The following is a 24252-nucleotide window of genomic DNA, read 5'->3' as shown; positions in this document are numbered from 1 at the left end:
AAGTGAAGCCTTGCAAATCCCCAGATGTGCAGGAAGACAGGGGGAAGGATGAGGAAGAGAGGGGGAAGGGGGAGGCGGAGAGGAGAAGAGAGGAGAGGAGAGCCTGGAAGGAGGAGAGATGGGATACGATGGAGGGAGGGAAGGCAGTGGCAGGGGCTGGGTGTTTACGACTGTTTAAAAGGCAGTGGGTGCTGTGTGCAGATTAATAAACAGGAGGTAATAGCAGAAGGACTCTATATTTATTTTTTATCTTAAATGTTGCTTGTTTGTCGAGCTGGATGAATATTGACTGTGAAATTGGGATCAGGGGCGACACATGCCAGTGCTCGGCCTTATCTCTGGGATGCAGGCAGGCCCGGGGCCGTTATCGCTGCGCCACAGTGGCGTGCCGGCACTCCACCGCTCTCAAAGCCGCCACATTCCCTTTGTATCTGCATGGAGAAGCCTGTTTACCTTTCACTAGCTTGATATTCCTATTAAGGCCGCTGACTATTTACTCACTGCCTCCTCCTCTCCCTCCACAGGGCACATTGCTGTCTCTCATCTTTTCCTCTCTCTGTTTGTCTGTATGGCTGTGCCTATCTTGCTCTTTTTACTACTTGTCTCTTTGCAGTATACCTTTTTGTCCTGCCTCTGCTGCTGACCTTCAGTCTGACATAAAGTTGGGGACATGCATTCATGTGCCAACAAGTATTAAGGGAGGAAGTTTTGTTAATGTAGAAATTGATGCAGATTTCATGGCATCCTGCATAATGGGAGACGTTCTTATGCTGAACATCACAATTGATAAATCCAAGAGGTAAGTAACTCAACGTTCAGATGAAAATTTTTTATTTAAATCATTAGGTCTGCTAATAAGTCTGCAAAGTCTGAGAGATAAACCTAAACTTAACAGAACTTTGTGACGATCGAGGTGACACTTTGGCAAAGTTCAACTGATTATCTTATGATGCTCTGCCCAGTTATTACATAACTTGTCCATTAAACCGCTTTTTGTTTCAGTGTCCACACTACTAGTAGAAATATATAATTGTAAAGATAAATTAATTAACCTTCTTCACACCCAGCCTTTGTCTTCTGTAAGAAGAAAGAAGATAAAATAGCAGGGTATTAAAATCTCAGAAAAAGTCTGAATCAATCAATCAATCAATCAAGTTTATTTATACAGCATATTTCAGCAGCAAAGAGGTTCACGGTGCTTTACATAAACACAGAAAATTACAAAGTTACAAAGAAAAATTCCTTTGATTTTACTTTTACTAACAGTAGTAATAACAATTTATCCAAAGACACGTTTTGGGACACTCAAGATCACTGTACAAAAACAAGAAAAGTGATAAAAAGTGTGTGTGAAACATCAGAGATCTCTCAGCCTCAGCAGACAGAGGGGGGGATTGTTATAAGAATGCACGGCTCGCTGGATGTTTTAGTTCTTCCTCCTAGTTTTGCTTTTAAAAGCCTGAAATAAAAAGATCTGAGAGTTCTTATGGGCTCATGCAATAAAAAAAAATCCCATTAAGTAAGAGATTAAATGTTTATTTAGCTCCAGTTAAAATATTGTTTTATTCAAAGCATCCAGATGAATATTCATCTGTTAGTTGTTTGTGTCTTGTGGGATTACCTGCGACATTATACAGCATTATACGGCATTTATACAGCATTCTTTCATATTCGAGGTTGTGCTGCACTCCTTAGTAAAAATTGTTGCATTTGACTGTACGCATTTACAGGTGAACCCTGTGTTTATTCATATGGTTATTTTTATTTGTAATCTGCAGGTGTAATTTTAGAAGTCCAAGACAGAAATAAAATGGACTGCAGCACCCTCCTAAAAGTCCTGAAAGCTTAACGTTGAGCAAAATGTAAGAAAATAGCAAACATATAAAAATCTATAAAACACAATTTGACTCTATGTGAAGATGCCCAAAGTGATGGATCACCTAGTCTCTTTAAAAACCTTTTTGTCACCCTGTAGTTGTGTGCTCTCACTTGAGCTGTGTCATGACCTTCAGGCATCTGCAATTTAAAAAAAAAGACTCAAGAATTGATTGGCATCCAGTCAGGCTAAGGACCTAAGAAAAGGGCTCCAGCCATTTTAAGACAAAGTCAAAGAAATGCTTTACATCATTGTTTGATTCAGCTACAATCAGCTGCTTTTCAATGATGGCATTCCTTCAATATAGGCAGGATTAGCTGATTATTGTTGTGGCTCCACATCAAACTGTGACAGGAAAAAAAAAAATACTTCTGAGCTCCTTGGAGTCAAATCTTTTCCCACAATTTCACAATCCCTTTCCTGAGATTTGCAAGCTGTGAAGAGCAGAGATTTAATCGACCTGTTTTAAGGAAGGGCAGACCAACTTCAGGGGAATTAATACATTCATCCTCAGTAATTGATGAAGAAAATAAGACCACAGAAGAAAGTATGTTTTCGTCGTGCTAACTTGTTAAACTTTCGCCGTCCTTCCCTCTCCTCTCTAAACAACCGCTCTCCTTTGGAGGGGAAAGCAGATTCCTCCGGTGATGACAGCTTCTCTCCACTGACTGCAATCTTCCCTGCATTTTTTGCTTTTGGTTTTGTTTTATCTCACTCCTCCATGCGGGGTATGCTCAGGGGCTTGAGGCACTGTATGCTGCAAGGTGGGATAAGAAGCAGACAAACACATGGGCAGCAACCCCGATCTGAGTGTCTGCCAATGTCCTGATAAGCTGACAGGCAGGAGAGGACAGCAAGAAGTGGAAGGAGAGCGTTGTGAGGACGCCGGGCTGCCACAATTGTCATGTCTGAGTGCTAATGGACTCTGTGATCTCACGGCTTTGCGTATAAATAGCACACCTCTCAGTCACATTGCTGGTGTCATTATGCATTTTAAGCTTTTTTTTGCATGTCATTTCAAACAATAAGTGACCAGCAAAACGGTTCTGATTGGACTAAAAACAACAAAGAATATGCCATCGCTTTAAAATGCAACAAAAAAGCATAATATACTGCAAAACACGATGTAGTGCAGCATTCATGGATTCTATGGTGAAAAAGTTATAAACCGGATATCACAGCAGCAACAAATAGTTCTTATTGCCTACTTTTTACGTCAGACATGCAGTAAAAAAAAAAAAGTGCATTCAGTCAGACATCTAGCAAATTGTTGCCACAAGCAAAAGCAAAAAATAAATAAAGAAATATGAAACTGAAAGTGATTTGCCAAATGGAAGATAAACCACGTGAGATGAAAACAATCTGTTTAAAACCCTTTTTGGAAAATGAAAAACATAAGTTAAGAAAATTAGACATTCTTTTTCCAGATGTGGGAAATTTAAAAAGCAAGTTTTATGTTTATCTAGATTTCTCAAAACTTTGTCTAAACCCTGCTAATATTTTCAAATAGATTGTGCGCAATCATGACATCTTGGCTGAAATTATCATGAGGACATGTGCTAGTACAGCCTGTTCTACGCTTTGCTTCGTGCAAAGCGTGTACACCTCGGTTATTGAGGAACAATTGCTTGCTGGAGGAGTGGACTCTGTTGAAGTTTTAAATGGCTGAATCTAATGTTACCCAGTCACTAATGTTTGACTGTGATGTATGTAATGTGCCAAAGATTTGTCCATCAATATTTACCTGTCTGTGATGTTTCGTTTTGGTACAGAGTACACTTCTATAACACACATCATTTCATAACACCCAGAGAGACTGACTGTGTGTTTAAATGAATTTAACCTCACTGCAGGGATTTGGAGCCAAAGAGTTATTAATGTTAGTGTCTTGCCCTCCCCTCGGGATATTTACAGAATCTGTTTATTTGTAAGATTTAAGTCCTCTGCTACCAAAAAGTGAATTTTCATTTCATCATTTAACCATCTGAACATCTGCCTGTCTTTTGATGGCTGGTCAGTCCATCTGTCTGCTGATTAGTACACATCTGTCTGTCTGTCCATCTGCCAGCGTTTGGAGCCAAGGTGATGGAGACATAAGCAACATTAAAGTCATGTTACGCAGTGGTGGACAAAAAAAAGAACAAAAAAGAGATGGAGTTAACAAAAAACAAATAAAACTGAGTGACACTCAAATTAAAGCAGACTGCCTGAAATGAGAAGTCTGTGTGGTTCAACATCTTGTGTTATTAAGAAATATTAAAACAATCTAAACAAGGATTTGCAGACAAACAATTGTTTTGCCACAGATTCAAAGTGGATGGCATTTCTAGAACAGGTGCCAGAGCATAAGCTGAGGCCTCATATGTGAAGTAATTGTGTCAACAAGTAGTTGGAGAAGGATCTGATAGTTAAAACAGCGTGTAGAGATCACCAGGTCACTTAATCAAACTCTGTAAAGTGGTGGTAAAGCTGCATTTGTGGGGAATTCTCTGTCTTTGGGGATCATCAATCTAGGCGAAGATATGGTTCTATGTAAATAAGCCGATGCACAAAAAGAAAAGATTCCTTCCAACTATTGTTTGACCTATGCTTGTTTCCAGATCATCAAACCTTAATTAGCTGCGCCCATGCTCAGATGCAGAATATCTATTTCAGTACAGAGACAATAGCAGCACTACCGAGCTCAGTGGCTCATGTGGCAAGATCTCGATTCCTCATCTTCTGGCTGCAAATCAATGGAGTGAGATGGCCTTTGGCTTCATTTTTCATCTTTAATATTGATCACTGTTCTGCTTTGGAGTGCGCTGTCAGTCCAATTACAGAAAATCTAATTGATTTTTTTCTCACAGGCCCAGTTAGATTGGATTGGTTTATGCAAAGCAGATCAAGCAGGAGCTGTCTATGTGTAAAACACGACCCTAATGAGCAGAAAAACCCGAACCGCCTCTCCGGAAAATAGAACAAAGTTTTATATTAATCCAGCAACACTGACGCATTTCAAGTCACTTCTCTGATAATGCCACCACTGTGAGATTATCTGTTATTTTATTTAAAATGTAATAGGTGAGAGCGGCCGTGTTGGATTTCTTTTTACTAACACAGTCAAAACTTTCGCAAAGTGCTGATAATTCACACAATTATAGGAGGTGAACAAAGCAGGTGTCTCTTCATTTAAAAATTCCACAATGACCTTTGCAAGAAGCCTCTGCTCATGAAATATACATGACCCTGAACACAATATGTCAGACAGCTAGATAAGGCTAATTAGCTGCAGGTAAATTCTGAAGGCCTCGCTCTCTCTTTTGTCCCCGCAAAGGCACAGACCTTGGTCAAAGTCCTTCAATCTCCTGTGCCGTGTGATGCTTTCACGCAGATCTGACAGTGTTGACTTCGCTACATTTAAAACTGCATGGAGATATATGACCACTTTGTATTGAAACTGAAGACATGCACTGTAAAGGCAAAATGTGAGATCAAGGATGGAAGCATTGTCCTCTAAAACTGGTATTCAGAGACTTCTACACTGTTGAAGACTATGGCTAAACATGTCTCCAACCTGCATAAGTGTGAAGAAATTAAGCACATTTTGTGAATCACCAAGTCACATCTATGAAGTAGATGGGCGTAACTTCTTATGTGCCGCCATTTTGGGATAAAAATATGGCAACCACTGGCTTTAAGGGTAAAATGTAGAGCAAGCTACTACTGAGGTATAGAATAAGTTACTTTTTGCTTTGGGTTCTCACCGTAAACATGTTTACTTTCTTTGTTAATAAAGAAAAATATTTGTATACACCAAATAAAACACATATCCATTTTATCTCACTGCCTGAAGTTAAATCAGACCAAACTTCTCTTGTTTTAGATTAAGCTCACCAAAATGATTTCTATTTGCTCAAAGCCAGAAAATTTAGCCAGAACATTTTCTAAAGCTATTTTTGTAACCGTATTCAAATTCAGAAGTTTACATACAGAATGATTACTGTCTCTTTAAACAATAAGGAAACAACCAGATGATAATGTTAAAGCTTTGGATACATTTGAGTTAGTTGGAGAAAAGCCGCAGATGCGTTTTAAGACCACAAAATGCGCATGCATCTTTTTATTCGGTGTATGTAAACTTCTGGTTTCAACTGCACATCTGCCCAATGAATTAATTAGAATATATTTCCCACTTTTTATGAAAAGTCACTTGCCCCAGTCAAAAATTGTTCAGGAACATTGTGACGAAACGTGACATAGAATCCATAATATTGATACCCAATCAGAAATTTCTCAACCAGAAGTGTGGTAATCTACCCAGGGATGCATCTGAACCAGACAGTCCCAAGACTCCAGAGCATCTGCTGCTCATCTTAAAGTGCCAGGCCTCGCTGAATGCTATCAGGCTTAATGTGCCAATGCTCTCAATGAGTTAAAGCTGTACAGAAAAGAAGAAGGATCTACACTCTGCTAGGCAAGCTGATTTAACAGCTTGGAGTTGACTTTAGTTGCCAGAACTCTAATTCCAAAACAGACTTTATTTATAATTTTGCACAAATTGTTTAATCCAGATATCTCAACCCTCAAATCAAGAGTCACTGTTTCTGGTATTTTTGCTTTGACGCTGCTGAATAATTATTTTATTCCCATCAGGTCAGTGATTAACATCTTTTTTTTTTAATTATGAGTTTGAAGACTTTTGTAAACTAGACATTGTAGACATTTTAGGCTAAAACTGCCACTGCTAATACTGATGAAAGTATTGCAGTCACTACTGGAAACTCATAATGTCTCCAGTGCTGTAGATCACACCTCATTTCCCATTTAATTATCATTTGTTGGTGATCAGCAGACTAATAGCCTTCAGGCAGGCATTTGTGTCTGTTTGTTTGGCTGCCTTGGAGCAGTGGAAATGTGTTGCATTACAGCCGTCTATCACTTGTCTCCTCACTTTAATTTATTATTTTACATTCCTGGAGGCTTGTATTGGAGCTAACACCCCTTTTTCATTGCACCTTTGCTTAGCCATCAAGCGAATATACATGTCAGGGGAGAAGGAGGAGAGACGCAGATAGTTCCGTCTCCTCTTTCCCTGGGTGCCCCCCTTACTGAGCTGTCATCGCTCCCTGGCACCGGGCACACAGCACAGCTGCAGGGGAACCACACTGCAGGGAACCTTCGTTTCCATCTGTCTCCAATTCACAGTAGCACCTATTTAGAGCAGCTCAGTGGCAGTGCGTGTCAGGAGACACAAGAGAGCAGAAGAAAAGAGTGCACGGGGGTCAGCAGAGGTCTGGATCAACATGTTGGAGTTTGGGGACAAAAAGGGTGAAACAATGACGAAAGTGGTCAGCTTGCAGAGAGAGAAGTGTACACAAACTTTATTGGTTTATGTGAAAAAGGCAAACAGAAATCCATGCACTTGAAACCAAGTGTTTATGTTTTGTACATTATATAAAATGACTCTTGACCCTTCCACTGTCTGCCTCTAAATCAGACTAAATTTGTCATGTTTTGGATCAGTAAGCTTGACGAAAATATTCAAATTTGAATAATGTGTGACAAATTCAGAATTTCACATTCATTCCTGTAGTACTAACAACACATTTTTTAAATTTAATGATTTGATTTGAACATTTTTGGCATCCTTCTGTAGGCTTCTTAAACTAGATTACTGGAATGTTCACATAATGTTTCTTTCCTATAATGTCAACTATTTTGTGAAATGCACCAATCCCCTCTGCAGCAAAAAAACTCTCACGGTATTATGTCACCACTAATAGTTGGGAAGATGTTCCCAGTAATGCAAGCTTTCCTTAACTTACTACAGACTTTTGCTGGTCAAACAGGGTCAAACACTTCAATTTTAGTTTCATCAGACTACAGGACATGTCTTAAAAACTTCAGGTCTTTAGTGCATTAGCGAATCATAATGCTGTTTTTCATATTGATCTTAAAGTCAAGTCTGTTTTCTTGCTTAGTATCCTTTCAGCCAATGTCAGAACAGGATTTGCGTCACTGTGTTTACAATTTCTTACCAGATTTTCAACCAGAATCTTCACAATGTCTTTTGGTTTCCATCTGAGGCTGTTAATGCAAATTTAGCTCTAAAAACAAGGTTAATCTCTGGGACAGAGAACCTTTGATGTCCATATTAACAGCATGGACATCCCCATGCTGTTAATATTTGCATATTGTTTGAACAGAGCGAATCTTAAAGTGTCTGGAAATTGTATCCAAAGATAATCCACAATTCTCTTCCTGGCATGTAGCACACAACCACTTAAAATACATTTATATATATTTTAAATATAATATTAATGTATTAGTAATGTATTTAAGTTGCACTTAATTTTTATTTTTGATTTCCTGCTATTGATAATAAACTACAATTTTAATTACTCGTGAAAGTCTTTATTGTTACATACCTATTTTGTAAATGACATGCATAACTATACTACAGTACTTACATTGTTTTAGGCTAAAATTACATGGAAAGATTAATTACACAAGATGCCCAAGGTAATTCAAATATTTAGTTTTATTACCGACATTTTAAAATTGTCCAATTTTACTCACAACTTTATGAACTTTACATAAATTATCAGTTTACACATCAAAAGTGAACACATGAACATGAAAATTTAAGTGTGACAATAAAACATAAAGTGAGAATCAACGACAGAACATTCCCGTTCACTGCACCTTACAGAAACCTACAAAAAAGAATAGAGCAATTAAACAGAGAAAGCATTTGTATTTAAAGAGAACCGAAAAATGGCAAATATATACTATATACTATAAATAATACTTACAATTTTAAGACGTTGTGGACTCGCCATGTATGTGACATCATAAGAACTGATGATGATTGGGACCAGATGCCTGGGGTGGAAAAACATTTCTGGGTGTCTTCTTTGCCTGTTTATGTTAGAAGTAGAACAAAAATAGTCAGCAATGTCATAGAATCCGTTGATGTTGGCATTAACTATGAAGCTGTTTTAAGTGTGGACTTAAGGCGACAAACTAACTTAAAATCTTTCCATCCATGATCTGAACACACTGATTCTTGCAGGGTGGTGAGGGGGGCTGGTGGTGCCCATCTCCAGCAACCATCAGATCAGAGGCAGGGTTCACCCTGGACAGGTCACCAGTCCATCACAGGGCCCTGAAAGCCAACAACAAATAAAATGTATGAAAGAGAAATGTTAGATTAACAAGAGGAAAAATTTAGTCCAGTTATCTTTAAATCAAATCATGTTAATTAAGCACTTAGTGTTGGTAACACAGCAGTTTTTGCTGTTGAAAATGTAGCTAGCTCCTCATTGAAACAAACAAAAACAAACTTACATCATGAAGACGATGTGGAGAGGTTCATAGAGCTGGTTGGTGATCTGGTGGAGCCAGAGCTTCTTCTGAGACTGAAAGCCTTTAGCTTTTCTAACACCTGATTTCTCTGGTTTCCTCTTTCATCTTCATTTGCTTAGTTAGACTGCAAACATATGTTGATGATAAAATCCTTGATGAACGAGTTAGAACAACAACCACCTCACAATATCAAAGTCTCTCTGTCTTATGGAGCTTAATTAAAACCAGGTTAGTTTATGAATTAAAGTATAAGTTGCAACAAACAACCTCCATGCAGTTATAATACAAGTCATACAAGTCACAATAAAATTGATAAAATAATTATTTAAGAAATCAACGTAAGCATATATCTTTATTGCACTGTTTATAATTAAATGAAGATAATTAATAAGCAGACTTACCACCAGCTAGCAACACTTAGCGGCCTTCGTCCCCCAGGCTCCTTTTGTGACACACATTTCATTTCCATCAGTTGTTGTCCCGTTGTGTTGTCGTCTAACTCGGACTAGGATGTCACCAGCTTGAATTTACCAAAATTAGTGACTATTGTCAAGGCCCTCTCTACTTTGAAGGCAATATTATGCGAGTAAAAATGGCGAATTTGAACAACGTCTGTTATCTTCCCTGCTTCAAGTTTTTTCTTCTCTTCGTGGCGTTTTTTTTAAATAAATGAAAATGTGCAATACCGCCACCATCTGGTCTGGAGTGTAAACTGGAGCTAATGTCGTTGATTATAAGGTTTTACATCACACATCTGAAAATTGATTGGGTACTTTCTTAAAAATTACATAATTATTATCCTTTTTATATTGCATGCAATTTTAATAAATAGTAAAAGATTATTAAGGCACTTAAAAATTCATACATATTCATTCATATTTTGTTCACTTAAAGTATACTTTTATTTAATATGTTAAAAGTGTATTTTGGTACAATTATGTTTAAGTGTGTTTAAAGTTCTAATTTAGAAATTGGTACAAGTGTATTTTTAGTATACTTCAGATATACTTATAGGGAGTACACTTAATAATTAATCACACATTTAAGTATGTGTGAAGTATACTAAAGTATACTTTTTTTCACCTGGGCATAGATACCTGGTTTGGTAACACTTTATTTGAAGGGGGGGTGAATAAGACTGACATGACATTGTCATAAACATGTCATAACACCTGTCATGAACATGAATAAGCCTTCATGAATATGTCATAAATCGTCATTCGGTAAATTATGACACTTTTAATACAAAGTTGACATTATTGAAAATGTCTTTGTTATGACAACTTGACATTAACCAAGAAATCATTACTGATATAAATTTGTTCTAAAAGTATTACTGATTGCACTTTACAAATTAGGTAACTTTATGTTATTAAAGGTAAAGTTTAAACAGTAATGATTTCTTGGTTAATGTCAATTTGTCATAACAAAGACATTTTCAATAATGTCAACTTTGTATTAAAAGTGTCATAATTTACCGAATGACGCTTTATGACAACAGTCATAAATATTCGTGAAGGCTTATTCATGTTCATGACAGGTGTTATGTCATGTTTATGAAAGTGTCATGACAGTCTTATTCAGCCCCCTTCAAATTAAGTGTTACCTCTGGTTTTAACTGTATACCAACAACAAAACCTTACATATCTCTATAAAGTCCATGTAAGTTTGCATATACCAACATTTGGATGCGTAAACATGTTTTTTTGTTGTTGTTTGTTTCCAGTATGTGCACAAACAAAGTATATTCCAGAGCTTCGGGACTGTGTGAGTATGAGGCTCGGCTTAATTTAGCAGGTGTGCTTTGACAGTTCTTGAATGAGAGCCAAGGCTGCTGTTAGAAGGATAAGAAAGAGGAGGCGCTCAGTCTGCATCTGTGTGGAGCTTGACTGTGACAGATGGGGACGGTTTAACTTATAGAGTTCTGTTAAGATCTGTAGGTTTTACTCTGACGATGTCTACGCCAAACAGGTGTGCATTCTAAAAACACCACGGAGAAGAAAAAGGTGAACGAGCCTCGACTGACGTATTTGTTTGTTAGTGGCGATGCTGCTGATGGAAGGAGGCTTTGTTTTTTTTCCCAAAGACTTTGTGTGGGCTTGTGATTGTGTTCGGTTCTGCCTTTGGAAGACAAAAGGGACTCTGTTGTTTAAAAAGAATCGAAGCAAATTCCCAACTTTTCACCATGAGAGGCGTAACTGTAAAGAGTACATATGCCACCTCTTGTACTCTTCTTTGCCTTGTTTGAATGCAAAGGATAATTCTAATACACATAAAGCTGATTTTAACTTTCGTTTCAATCTGCTGTGTAATCGTTGAGATATTTCTCCAAACGCTGCGCATCGCTGCTTGCGTATGTTGGCTGAAACAGCTACTGTCGGTAACGGCTGCACAGTTGAAAAGTTCATCCAGTTAGTGGTGGCCAGGTGTCTCACAGGTGGGCAAGACGCTCCACCATATGCCCGCTTCTCACCACCAGACGCCAGCCGTCCCAACCACTGACTTTCACATGCTCCATTTTAACTGCACAAGGTGAAAACTTGCCTTGAGCCCGGCCAACTTGTGCATTTACGTTCGCGGAGGAGTGAAACTTACTAGGTCACTGTTGCGAATTAATACAGAGCAATTAATAACCTAGCCAGGAAACAAGACCGACTGATTTGAATGCATTTCTGCAGGATTTATGACACACCAGCAAACTTGCAGATTATTTTGCCTCCCTCCTGCATGCTGATTGGAGGTTTAAAGCGGTAATGAAGTCCTGGTGTGTCCTCCTGCTGGGTTTGTATTTGGTGAGGGGTGCCTGTGTGTCGCTGATAGAGGGATCTCTCTGACACGGCTGCTCTGGCTCGCCGCATCTGGAAGCCAGCAGCGGCAGCCGCTGGGGGGAGATAAGGAGAGGCTAGTTGCTCTCCTGTAACTCACGTTTTTGCCCCCCTCTGTCCCGTTCTCCTTCTCCTTCGCCGTTCCTCCCTCCAACCATCCCCTGTCCCATCATCCCCCCCACCCCTGACCTTATCTCGAGGGAGAAGGCACGACTGGGTCGCTGCTGTGATAGCACCTGCCAGAACCAGAGCTGGTCTCTGGTGATTATGGGGGAATCATTATCTCTCCCTCCCCAAAAACTCATTTTATACCTGCCAACATCTGAGGGGAGGCGAGGGGAGGAGCAGCAAGGGAGCAAAAGGCTTCTCAAACAGGTACAGCACAAAACTGTGTTTATCAAAAGAGAAAGTTCAAATATAGAAATCAAAATTGGATAAAAAAAATTAGTTACTATCAGACCTTTGCAACATTTGCTCTGTAACTGACCTCAAAGATGAGCAAAAATCTTGTTCATCGCGTACGAAAGGAGACACATTTCTGCATTAAGAGACATTTAGAGTTAAGAAGGAATCAGATATTACTGGAAAGGTAACGAGGAGCTTCTTAGTGTGTTAATTAAATTTACAGCTCTCGTTGATTAGACTTTGATTACTCTGTTCTTTTATTTATTGGACATTCTGAGAACAAAAATTGTAGATATTTCCCAAAATTCCATTCAAGCCCTTATCTTTAGTTATTCTTAATCTTTATTCCTTATTATTTTTTTATCTTAGTTTAAACATTCTTCTCTTAGATTTTACAACATGTTTCCGATAAGGTTTAGTCCATCTTTAGTGTCTACTCCTCATCAATAACACAATTATATTTTCTTAATACTACAAACCAACTTCTTCATCTTTGGCAGCTACACATTTATATAGTTTTTATTTTATGTTTTATTTCTAGCCCAGCCTGGTAATTTCCTCCCTACACAGTTCCACTCAATTCTCATCTCCTCTCCGTTCTCAGTCTGGGATTTCTCCCATTGAGCTGGATTTTTTAGGTTGAATTTCAACTGGATCAATCAGCAAACCGAAAGAGAACTTGTGAATGGCGTCAATTTTCTGCGCTGTTTTAGAGTCTGTCTGTAGTTTTAGCTACACGGATTGAACAAAGCTGTTCAGTCTGTGTTGGCGAAGTTTATTTGAACTTCAACAAAGTCTACATCTCCAGCAAGCTATCGCTTCTCGACCATTGAAGTAAAAAAATGTCTGGTTTTTACCAGGCTATGTATAATATATATTTTTTTATTGTTGTTTTTCTTGGTGGTCCATTGGTACTGCCTTTATCTTTTTAAAGCATTTTGTGTTGCCCTTGTTGTGTAATTAAAGTGGTTTATAAGTTATGACTTTCTACTCCCTATAAATCAAGCAGAATGTCAAGCAATTCAACTTAGACATAGAAGGGAGACAGAGATTCGCAGTCCTAATTCACAATCACATTTATATTCAGCTTGATTAAACCTATAAATACTGCATGTGTATGACCAAAGGTGGGGAATTCCAATGGTTCCAAGTAAAAATACATTTAAAAACCACCCCCATTTCGTAAACAGCACTTTCTGAGGGTTTATAGAGAAATCAGTTCTCCGTCACTGTCCCCCCGCTACACCCAAATACTGAGAAAGCCACATCAGGTTCTCTCACTTCCTCTCTGCTGATGACCATCTGTGTGTTGGTTTCAGCTAGGCGCTTGGCACATCTGTTTGCTCACATCCCGTCGCACTTCTCTCATCCGCAGAGCCCTAGCACCAATGAGAACTTGTGACAGAGTCGCTGCTGGGGAGCATTGTTGCTACACACAGTCTGAAATTTAGATGGAAAGAAAACCCTGAGCAAAAATTCATTGGTTTCAAGTTAGTTAAGCAAATATCCGTACAATAGAAATATGTTTTAATCATGATTCTACTTGTAGTAGCCGCCAGATAAAAATACTCAGAGTAAGGGAAGGCAGGGAAAGGTTTTGACACTTATTCTGCTCAGCTATTTTATGTTCTCATGCTGTGAATCAGTTTCAGCTCTCAATGTTTTTATGATACATCTGAAATTTTGATTTAATCTAAAATGCCTCCATGGAGCACCATTTATACTCTTTCTCTTTGCAATATCAAAATCAGGAATTGTTAACGATTTTTCTGCATTTTTGAGGTTGTTTGTTCAAATGTAATTGTGAGAAATCTCATTGAAATTCAGTTGCTATATGTTTGGAGAAAAAAATTTAACTTGGCAATAAAATTACACATAGTTCAATCTTATAAGTTCCAGTTAGATATATTTAACTTTTGTGTGGATCTAAAGCAAATAAATTAAAAAGAGAAAAAATTCCAAGGGGAAGAAAGTTTGACTTCCTTGTTTTTGTATTTTGAAATAACAACTGTATTTGATGAATGGGGGATTTCTCCATTAATCTCTGTCGTACAAAGCTGAAATGTGTGTAACTGAGGTATGAAAAGCCCTGAGTCATTCCTGTTCTTTCTATATTTTGCTTATTGTGAGACTGACTTGGTTCATGGCTATTTTTGTTTTATCACAACTTTTATATTAAATCGTTTAACTCTGACCTTATGAATCAATCAGGAATAAAAAGGCTCCCAATCGAAGGGAAAGAATCAAGACATTTTCCGCTCAATCTTTAAGCACTTTGTTTCATAGCAGCCTGCCACCAAGACAAAGCTGGTTCCCATTTCCAAGAATATATCAAAAATACCAATCTGAACAAAGAACACATAGAAAAGCATCAAAAAGGTGATTCCCAAAGAGACATGAGCTGGAAACTTGGGAAACATTTGATAACCAACTGGGGGTCTTGTTTAAATTTCCAAGTAAAATGAATTGTAATGTGTTCAACACCATTGAGCAAAGCTGTGTAAGCCAGCATGCTCTTTTTTAAAGATTTACTTTGACATCTTCTGCTTGCATTTATATTTACTCCATAAATTTTGATAAAATTATTTATTCATGCAATAAGTCTTGTGAGAAATCACAAAGTTTTTTCGCTACTTGGCGGGAAAAAAAAAATCACATTTGTTTATGCCTTTTTCATTTCCAGATCTAAGATTTATTGAAAGATTTCAGTTCTCTCTAGACTACAACCCTCACCCCAAAATTATTGTGGTAAAAGTGAAGATGTGTCCTGTGCCAGGACGGGAATCATAGAAATGTCTCCATGTATTGAGCACACTTTGCCACCTGATTTAAATTATGGATGAAAAAGGACAGAACGCTTGGCAGGTGTATAGTTAATTAAATTTCACTCATATTTTCCTGCCTATTCTTAGCAGTTTTGTGAAAAATATGTTTTCTCATAAAATTTCAGTCATTTGATGACTTTCCCTTCACATTTAAGTTGGTGGTCTTCTCCTATTTCACAAAAAAATCTACGTAAGACATGGAGCAGATAGTTAAACAGTTGAAAGGGTACATAAACCCAAACAAGTAGAGAGGTGATTTTTATTTATTTATTTTTATTAGGAACAAAAGAATGCTTCTTTGGAGCCACCAGACAAGGTGCACAGAAGCAAGGGTGAGGTGCCTTAGAGCGGAGGATGCAGGAGGGGAAGAAGTGGCTGCAGGCCGACACAGCTGGTTCCTGACAGAGGAAGCCCACATGGAGGCCCAGGTCTTGCTGCCTGCTGTTGTCTGCTGCTATCAACACAAGCAACCTTGCTGCTTGGCCTCCCAGGAGGCTGCAGCCCTGCAACACAGAAAAAAAAAAAAAACTAAAAAAAAAAAAAACACACAAACTGTAACATCCAGGCACACACTTCTCCTTTGAGCTGCAGTGGCGGGTAGAGTAGGAGGAGGGTTCAGATGAGAGCACAGCCCCTCTACAGGAGCCACAAGACAAGTTGACCGGCTGGTGACATTCAGTCACACGCGTTCTAGATTGCCTCACACAGGCATTACTGAAAAATATAAGACACACAGGAAGAGAACCAACAGAAAAGAAGAAACCTTTAAATTAGCTCAGAAATGTTCCTGTAAAAGGGATCCACTGAGACGGAGGAACAAGAGTTTTAAGTTGGGGATGGTACAGTGACCCTATGGTGTTTTACATGTGCTGAAAGCAAAAGCTGTACGCAAGCAAGAACAAGGAGACACCAGGAAAAAAAAATTCAGCCAGAACTGAAGACTTCAGTAAGTACGCGGAAGAAAGAAGAAATCCCCGTCTCCGTTTCTTTTTAATATCTGGAGAGTTGTGTACAGTTGAGACGGCCGTGTCCTTGCATGGCGGATCAGCAGGTCACACGACTGTCTCCTGGGGTCTCAAAGGCGAAGATTATGAAGGAAAACAAGAAACTACAAGCTGAGCTGGGAAATTATCTGATCTAACAGCAACTTTAAGTCTGACACCACTTCGCTGCTGGGCAGGTCAAACCTGAAGGCCAACAATCTGCTAGTCTCCAACCTGACCAACCGTGGAAAGGAGTGCTAGCATGTCTGCCGAGGTCCACTTAGAGCGGCAAAAGAGGAACGACTTGGGAGCAACATCGTCCTCCTTTGCTCCTGCCTTTGCGCCACATGTTCCCACGGTCACACTCATCAGCCACAGGGAGCTGAGGGAGAAGCGCGCTGCTCACAGACTCCATCCTGGAAGCCTCGACCACAAGCTGGTGGCCAGCAGTCTTTACAGATATACTGAAGGTAGGAGCCTGTCCTCTTACAGGAGCTGCTTCATGAAATCTTCTGGCTAAGCTGTAACCGCGCTGAGTGAGGGAGGGTACCGCAGCTGTCTGGTCCGCTCATTTAATCCAAGTGATTGGCAGATATTCAGTTTGTGTTGACTTTGCTGTAAGGGCAATGGCAAGTTTCTTCATATCACTGATAAACCTGCTAACTGATGACTGAAGCCTTAGTATCAAGCTTGGAAGGACATGAAACCTCTGGGTGAAATACAAGCTTCAATTTAGAGATAGACTGCTATTGAATTCAACACTGTACCCTTTATTATCTTGGACTTCCCATGGTCTGTCAAGTTCAAATGTTGCTAACAAGCCCATGGAGCATATTTATCCTGTGGCACTGGAAAGGAAAGGGAAAGAGGTGTTTTTAGAGCAATGGGTGGGTGGAGGGGGTCTTCCTCTGGGCTTCCCCATACAGCTGCAGAGAACACAACTCCATTCTGGAGTTTCGCAGTTCGGCTTCAATGAATTCCTAATGCCCATACAGCCAAATGGCCGTAAACGGCTCGCGGTGAATGCCGGAGGTACAACTTTAAGGCAAGCTTGCAGCAGACTGACGGGGAACACTTGAAAGGCACTCTGGAAGAAACGGAAAAGAAGTGCCTTGAAGTATAAATGAAAACCTGACTTGAATCAGTGAAGGTTGTGATGAGAGAGATGCATTAACAATCAGACTTTAAAAGACTAATTTTGTAGGCTCTAAATATGTAGGAACGGTAAGCCAGAGCGAGGACTAATACCCAACGTGGTGAATTACCTGCAGCGTGTCCCGTCTTTTGGCAGTAATGAGCTTTGTGAACGTTGCAGTGATAAGGCCTCTATAATTAGGCTTAGTCATAAGCATCCCTCCTGTATTTCTGTGATAAAAACCCAGAACTCTGGTGTTGGTGCTCAAACAAATTCCGCTCACACATTCACATTTTGCAGCTAAATCAAAATGGTCCACTTTGGACCGTAAACACCCTGAGCCTTTTGTTTCAAGCAGTTTACCTGATGTCTAAACGTATGTGGATGGATATGTACAGTCGAGCAGCATGTTAACACTGTATGGGGAAGCAACAGCACGCTGCTTGTGCGTGTGCGCGTTCACCGGTGTGTTTTTGTGTGTTTGGGAGGTGTTGTGTGCCACAGCGTAGGCTTCCTGTGAAGGAGCAGATGTCGCAGAGCTAAAGCACAGCTGCGACGGGCGATAACCGCGGTGGCAAGAATATGTCGGCACGCTGGCTCTTCTCCCTGGTTCTTATCAGTCGCACCCAGCACACAGAGTCACACACACATGCACGACCGTAGACACTCGTATAAACACTCCACAATAAGGAACTGCCACCTAGCACTAGCACACCCTCCCAACAGGCCCAGATAGAGCAAGTACGTCAATGAGAGGGATAGATGGAGAGAGGCAGAGCAAGAAAAGCAGACTAAATCAAGGGACTTTGATGGAAAAGCTGGAAAAGAATCCTCAACAAAGCGTTGGCTCATGTTTCCTGTATCATAGACTTCATAATTTGAATGCCAGTCCTAATCCTCTGCAGATACGAATTGGATATTCTTTACATTTCTCTAAGAAAACGTGCCACCAGTAATGGCTTTTCAAAACAACAAAAACAACTCTATAGCTTACTTAATGTTGATGATGCTTGATTAAGTTGCATAATTTAGGTAGAGATACAAGAATGATCATTTTCTCCAGGCTGCATCTTTCAAAACCAATTGTTCTTGGTATTTTTTTCATTCATAGTTTTTTTTACGCACTACTTGATAATATTTTGCAACTCACAGAAGCTGGTGTGAGATAATGCAAACAGCTCCCAAAAGGAATTTATGCAATAACTTATTGTCTACATCTATCTCTGCTGGCCAAAAAGCACTCCAGAAGCACAGGTCAGCTGCTGGGCGCATGTAAAGACAAGTAGCCCATGGCTCTTATCACTTACTATTTGAATTATGTTATCTTCTATTCTTAGTGTGGTTTGTCACACAGTTTTGTCAGGTCATGAGATCTGCAGTTAGCCTGATAAATAAAACTGTCATGTTCAGAGTGACGGCACAAAATTTCCCATTGCTTAAAACCAACATTTTATATATTTGCACGCTACCTGAAAATGCAGTTTGCATTTTATTGACTAAATCACTGGCTAATTCTCACCTCACATCTCCAGACTGAAACAAACTAAGCAAAAAAAAAAAAAAAAAAAAGAAAAAAGAAAAAAGACAATTTTGAGCAGTGATCATGATGTAAGAACAGGTAAATGTTGAGTAAATCAGAATAAAAGTGATGGCTGTGTGTGTGCGTGTGTGTGTGTTTGGCAAGACAAGGTAGTAACAAAGTGTGTGTCTCTGAGAGAAAGAGAGAGCAGTTATCCTCTTTATTTCCTCACTACCAGTGTTGTGGTTTCTATGAGGAACAGATGTTCACAACTTGATATAGTGCCTCATCCCCCTCTGCTCACTATCTCCAGTGCCAGTACCACCAACTGTCTGCAACCAATACACACACGCACACACATGAACACATTGTCTCCTGGGAAAGTCTGTCTGTCGATCTTTCTGTTTGTCTGTCTGTCTGTCTGTTCGATCTTATCTTTGACCAACCATCCTTCCAAAGTGTCCTTGAGCATGACACTGAACTCCGCGCTTCCTTCTGATCTGGCTAACTCTGCGTCATTGTAATTTGAGTGACTGAAATGACTGAAAAAGCACTAAATTTATTCAGTCAATTTAACATTCAGCTAGTCGTCACTTTCCACTTAGGATGCTTTGCTGTCCATTTCCTTGGGGGTTCAGGTTAAATGTCTTGTTCTAAAATCTACACCTGACCTAATCGGGTGTCACTTCCTCCTCTGTTAGTTTGCAGTTCTGCGAGTCATATCTGGCCATGTGCTTAGAGCTCTCTCTGACTTTGTCTTGTCCTGTCAATGTACGCATTCAGTGGCTCATTTGGTTGTACACCGTATATTAACATATCAATATTTAAATCAATTAATATGTCAATATTAGTCATCCAGGGACTCACCAGCCCAATTAGTTTCATTCAATCAGTATTCTTGATGTAAAATGACAAACTAGCTAGGACAGGGGTGGGCAATCCTGGTCCTGCAACTCTTAGATGTCACCCTGGTCCAACACGCTTGAATCACCAACAGATGGAGCATGCATCCATCTCCAAGCTAAATGGATGCATGCTAGCTAGCTATATATACATACATATAAAGAAATAAAGTGTGGCTACCAATGCTAATGGGATGGGTGAAAAAAATTATTGTATTCAAGGGTTTGAAATTTCAATTCCTGTCTTGCAGTCTGGCAACACTTTACCGCTCCATTTCAAAGAAAATGTCACAAGGGTCCACAAGTAAAATTTGTAAAAGCAGCATTCCAGCTTGTGTACTTGAGTATGTGGGTCAATAATCTGCTACACCGTGTCACAATGCAGAGACACTCTCTTTTTCATCGTGCTCCTTTCTTGCGATATGCTCACGTTCAAGATGTAAGGGAAGGCGCCAGCGTCTTATTAAGTAAAATATTACAAAGAGCAGAGTTTAAATTACTGACCTGATATTTCCACAGGATATATGGGATTCATGAGAAAAGATTTCAACGCAAATCAAACCAGTATGCCAGGATGACGATACAGTATGACATGAAATGAGACCCTCGGTCAATGACGTTAACAGCAGCCTCATAAGAGTTTGTGTTGAATTTACACAAATGAGGAGAGGAAAGGATAGGAGAAGACAGAAGCACAGGAGCACAATGAGTCTGGCATTCCTTTCAGTCAGCTCAGAGCCTTATCTCTTTTCAACACACTAGCCTGTGACTGCTGCAATAGGAAAGGATTTACAATGTGCGAGTGGAGGAAATGCTGCAAACTTCTCTCTGTCTCTCTTGCCTTTTTACTCTGACTCAGTATTTACACAGACACAAATCATCATTCCCACTGCAGAACAATGACCAGTGTCAGTTCTTGCATCTCAGAAAGTGCCCAACCATCCAGGAGATGCTGTCAACATAATAAAGGAGGCGAGGATGAGGTGTTGGCGAGGTGACAGAGAGATAGAGGAGGGAGACGAAGGCTAGACAAAGGTGCCTTTGTCATTAGCGCCATCAAAGAGACTTCCAGTCACAGCATTATGCTGCGGGGAGTTCATCGAGGTGAGTTCTCGCCTTGTGTGTGTCTCATTGTGCAGTTTATCAGGCTGGCCACATGGAGCGTCAGAGGTAACCTGGTGACCGCGCAACAAAAGGCCAAATTAAGAGGAGTAAGAGGCTGTCTCTACAGAGAGGCTGACAGGTTGACTGACACTGTTCCCATGGAGAATAGCATCCTGTCAATCTTGGAGCTGTCACCTTGACAGGAATTCTTTCTTTGGATGCAGCCCTCATTGCCAACCTTTCTGTCAGTCAAGGCCACACAGATACACTACTGTTTTCAGTATTCTGCACGAGGGGAACCGCCCTCCGCTCTGACATACTAAGAAGATACACACACACACACACATAGGTCTTCCTATCTTCACAAGGACTTTGCATCCACTTCCATTCATTTTTCATTCACTTCCATAGCCTAAACCTGATCCTTACCCCAAACCTCACCATTACCAGGACATGCGAAACCTAACCTAACCTCAATTCACACCTTAGTCTTAATCCTAATCTCTAAAACCAAAACAGCACTTCATCTCATGGGGCCTGGCCATAAGCAGCAGTTGGTCCTCACAACATAGTATGTGTCCTTACATTATATCAAATACAAGGCCTTTGCAAAACCCTGGGACTAATGATGGAAAAACTTTGTGTTCATTAACTAATTTACATGAACAAAGACAATGCTTGCAATTTGAGCAAAAACCCATTTCTTCATAGGACCTATTTGTACCTGAAGATATTTTTTTTTCTCATTGCGGATGCAGGCAACTGATCCTAATCAAGGGAGTGTTTGTGTTCAGCGCTTTGGAGGCTGGTGTGACTGGTGTCGGGGCTCAGCAGCTGTCTGTGTGTACTTTACAAGCTGGTTCTGTTTGTTCTGTAGACACAGGTGAGGTCAGGAGGGTGTCGGCTTTGTCTTCTGTCCCCCTTCCATGGCTATGTACGTGTGTGTGTGTGTGTGTGTGTGTGTGTGTGTGTGTGTGTGTGTGTGTGTGTGTGTGTGTGTGTGTGTGTGTGCGCGTGTGCGTGTGTGTGTGTGTCTGATAGAGGGCAGGCGGGTGGGCCAAAGGGCCTAACAGACCTGTGCGGACAGGTGGAGGATTCTCACCATAGCGGCAGCAGATGTACTGTACCTGCCCTTTTCCCTCTTTGTGTCTTTCTGTTTGCCTGGCTAATAGAGTTGTTTATCTGCTTACATATAATAATAAAATGTCTACATGGCATTAAAACAGTAAAATACGTCACTATTGTTTTAATTTTAAAAAAACTAATTACCATCAAATTTCCTTGTTTTCAAAAACATCTTTTATTTTGAACCCTAGAGACCTGTTAGATGATTTTCTTCTACTTTGTTCTACTGCTTTAAAGTTTGTAAACTTGGCAGACTAACTGAGGTTTTGCACTCATGTGTGTTGTCCTTTACATGCAATTTAGTCACCTTGATGCCAATAAAGGTGACTATATTGGTTGAAACAGGTTGAAACAGTCAATTAAACTTGAGTTGGAGATACTAAGCGTTACTTGTACACAGTGAATGGCAAAGTCTTTGCTAGTATTTCAACAAATAAGACCCAGACAATATATGATGAATAAGTAAGAACATTATTAACATCATATGTTTTATGTTTAGTAATCACAACAAGATTTTTTATGGTGTTGTCAAGGTTCAAACTATTAAAAAGCTGCAGATTCATACACAATTCCTGCTCTCAGGCAAATACAAAATGTATTATCTGGTCAATGTATAAACATATTGGTTTTCCCAAACGCTTATTTAAATGTTTCAGCTACTGAAAAATGTTGCTATCCATAATTTCTAAGATGACCAAAGATAGTTAAGGAGATAGTTTTGGATTGTTCAGAAGTGATGTTGTGTAAAATTACTATCTATATTAGTCTCCTTTCTTGCAGTTATCAGATTATATTTGCTTTGTTTAACTATTTAACTGTAGGTCTGGGAGTGGAAGGAATGAGAAAGAATGCAACTGCAAGCATGTAAGCAAACACTGAACTGCAGAGTGCAAATACGACACTTTCCCCAGAGTTCAGAAGCCACAGTCACCTCACCAGAGTTATGTACAGATAGACAGATGGAAGATGGGGCTTCTGTTGTAAAACACAATGGCAGAGAGAACTAGAGTATACAGTGCAAGTGGTAGTGCAAAAATTACCTCTAAGTTACCCTTAGGGATGAGTGCATTACTACTTGTTTGTCCTATTTCTTAGTGTTGTTCCATGATTGACTGGTTGCCCTTATATGAGTGTCCCCTGCTTCAGCTCACCTATGGCCCTGTGACTCTGTAAGCAATAAGTTGAGATAGATAGACAGACAGGAAGACATTTTTCTCATCTGAGCAGCTTCCACCTTAACGTCCTAAATTCATGTTATGCTGATCTGGAGATCATACACTGGAATGATTTCCAAAGATACTGCAAAGCTTGAAAAAGCACAAGTGTGTGTCATTGGTGGTGACACAGGTGACATTCTCTCCCACAAAATCCAGACATTGGCTTCTTTCCTGCAATTAGGCTTATTGATGCAGTCATCAGCCTCGGCTAATGTGTCGTCATGGAGGGTGTTTGGATGAAAACACAGCAAAAAATGTTTAGATTTTCTTGTGAAAATATAGATGTTTATTACCCACTAATGCAGCGTTCTATCCCACAGACATAAGCCTGTTCAGTTTGAATTGTTTTAAATCAACAAACTCTTACTGTCAGCTGTTCTGCTTTCTCAGGGCTTATGTCCTTTTCTACAAACTCATGACAATAAATCTGTCTTCTACAAAATGCAGAACAACTGATAAAAAGCTTCATAAATTATATCATCACTTAGAAAATCTGAACTATCCCTTTAATTACTCGCTGTTACGTGTGACCTGCTAAAAGGAAAATCATACCCATCTTGAGTCAACACCTTTAATCTAAAGAAGCAATAAAGGATGTTGCAGTGATGCCAGTGTAGAAAGTGTAACAACCAACCATGGCCTACCACTGATTACATTCTCTCCATCTTCAGATCAGACCACAGAGGGAACTCTCCATGAAAAGAATGTCACCGTCTCAGGCTAATATTCACTGTTTACTCAAATGCCTGCAGACACATTCTTTTACTTTTATTCTGCTCCCAAAAAGCCGTCATTGAAGAGTTAGGTAAAGTAAATAAAATATCCACAGCGCTGCTGCTGTCCTTCTCCTTAACGCCCTGATATGAGGAAACAGCGGCCCCCACCGGCAGACGGTGAAACGGTAAAAGTTTGACTCAGTTCTCGATCCCTCGGTGTCGGTGGGGGTCTGAGACCCAAATGATTAAATCGGGCACACTTCTATTTAG

General features: G+C 39.8%; 1 protein-coding gene and 1 long non-coding RNA gene across 5 annotated transcripts in view; one reads left to right on the top strand and one right to left on the bottom strand.

Annotated features, from left to right (window-relative positions):
* Positions 1–8376: 8376 nt before the first annotated feature.
* LOC145550995 (uncharacterized) lies at positions 8377–10040 on the bottom strand. The gene is made up of 5 exons (XR_014086758.1): positions 9628–10040; positions 9209–9350; positions 8890–9026; positions 8674–8779; positions 8377–8574 (listed from the first exon to the last, which is right to left on the bottom strand). It is a non-coding gene; the product is annotated as an uncharacterized LOC145550995 (long non-coding RNA).
* Positions 10041–15980: 5940 nt separating this feature from the next.
* The window catches only part of cbfa2t3 (CBFA2/RUNX1 partner transcriptional co-repressor 3), a 42836-nt gene continuing 34564 nt past the window's right edge, over positions 15981–24252 (top strand). For 3 of the 4 annotated variants that reach the window (XM_008405116.3, XM_008405115.3, XM_008405112.3), the window contains exon 1: positions 15982–16734. In XM_008405116.3, coding sequence (XP_008403338.1) covers positions 16527–16734 — 208 coding nt within the window. In that variant the 5' untranslated portion in view covers positions 15982–16526. Of the gene's footprint in view, positions 16735–24252 lie in introns of all 4 variants that reach the window. The other variant, XM_008405113.3, reaches the window with a different exon arrangement.

This window comes from Poecilia reticulata, chromosome 3, assembly GCF_904066995.2.
Source record: "Poecilia reticulata chromosome 3, P_reticulata-male-v2, whole genome shotgun sequence".
Classification (NCBI taxonomy): Eukaryota; Metazoa; Chordata; class Actinopteri; order Cyprinodontiformes; family Poeciliidae; genus Poecilia; species Poecilia reticulata.
The sequence above is the reverse complement of the archived record's forward strand: the minus strand, read 5'-3'. Positions and strand labels throughout refer to the sequence as shown.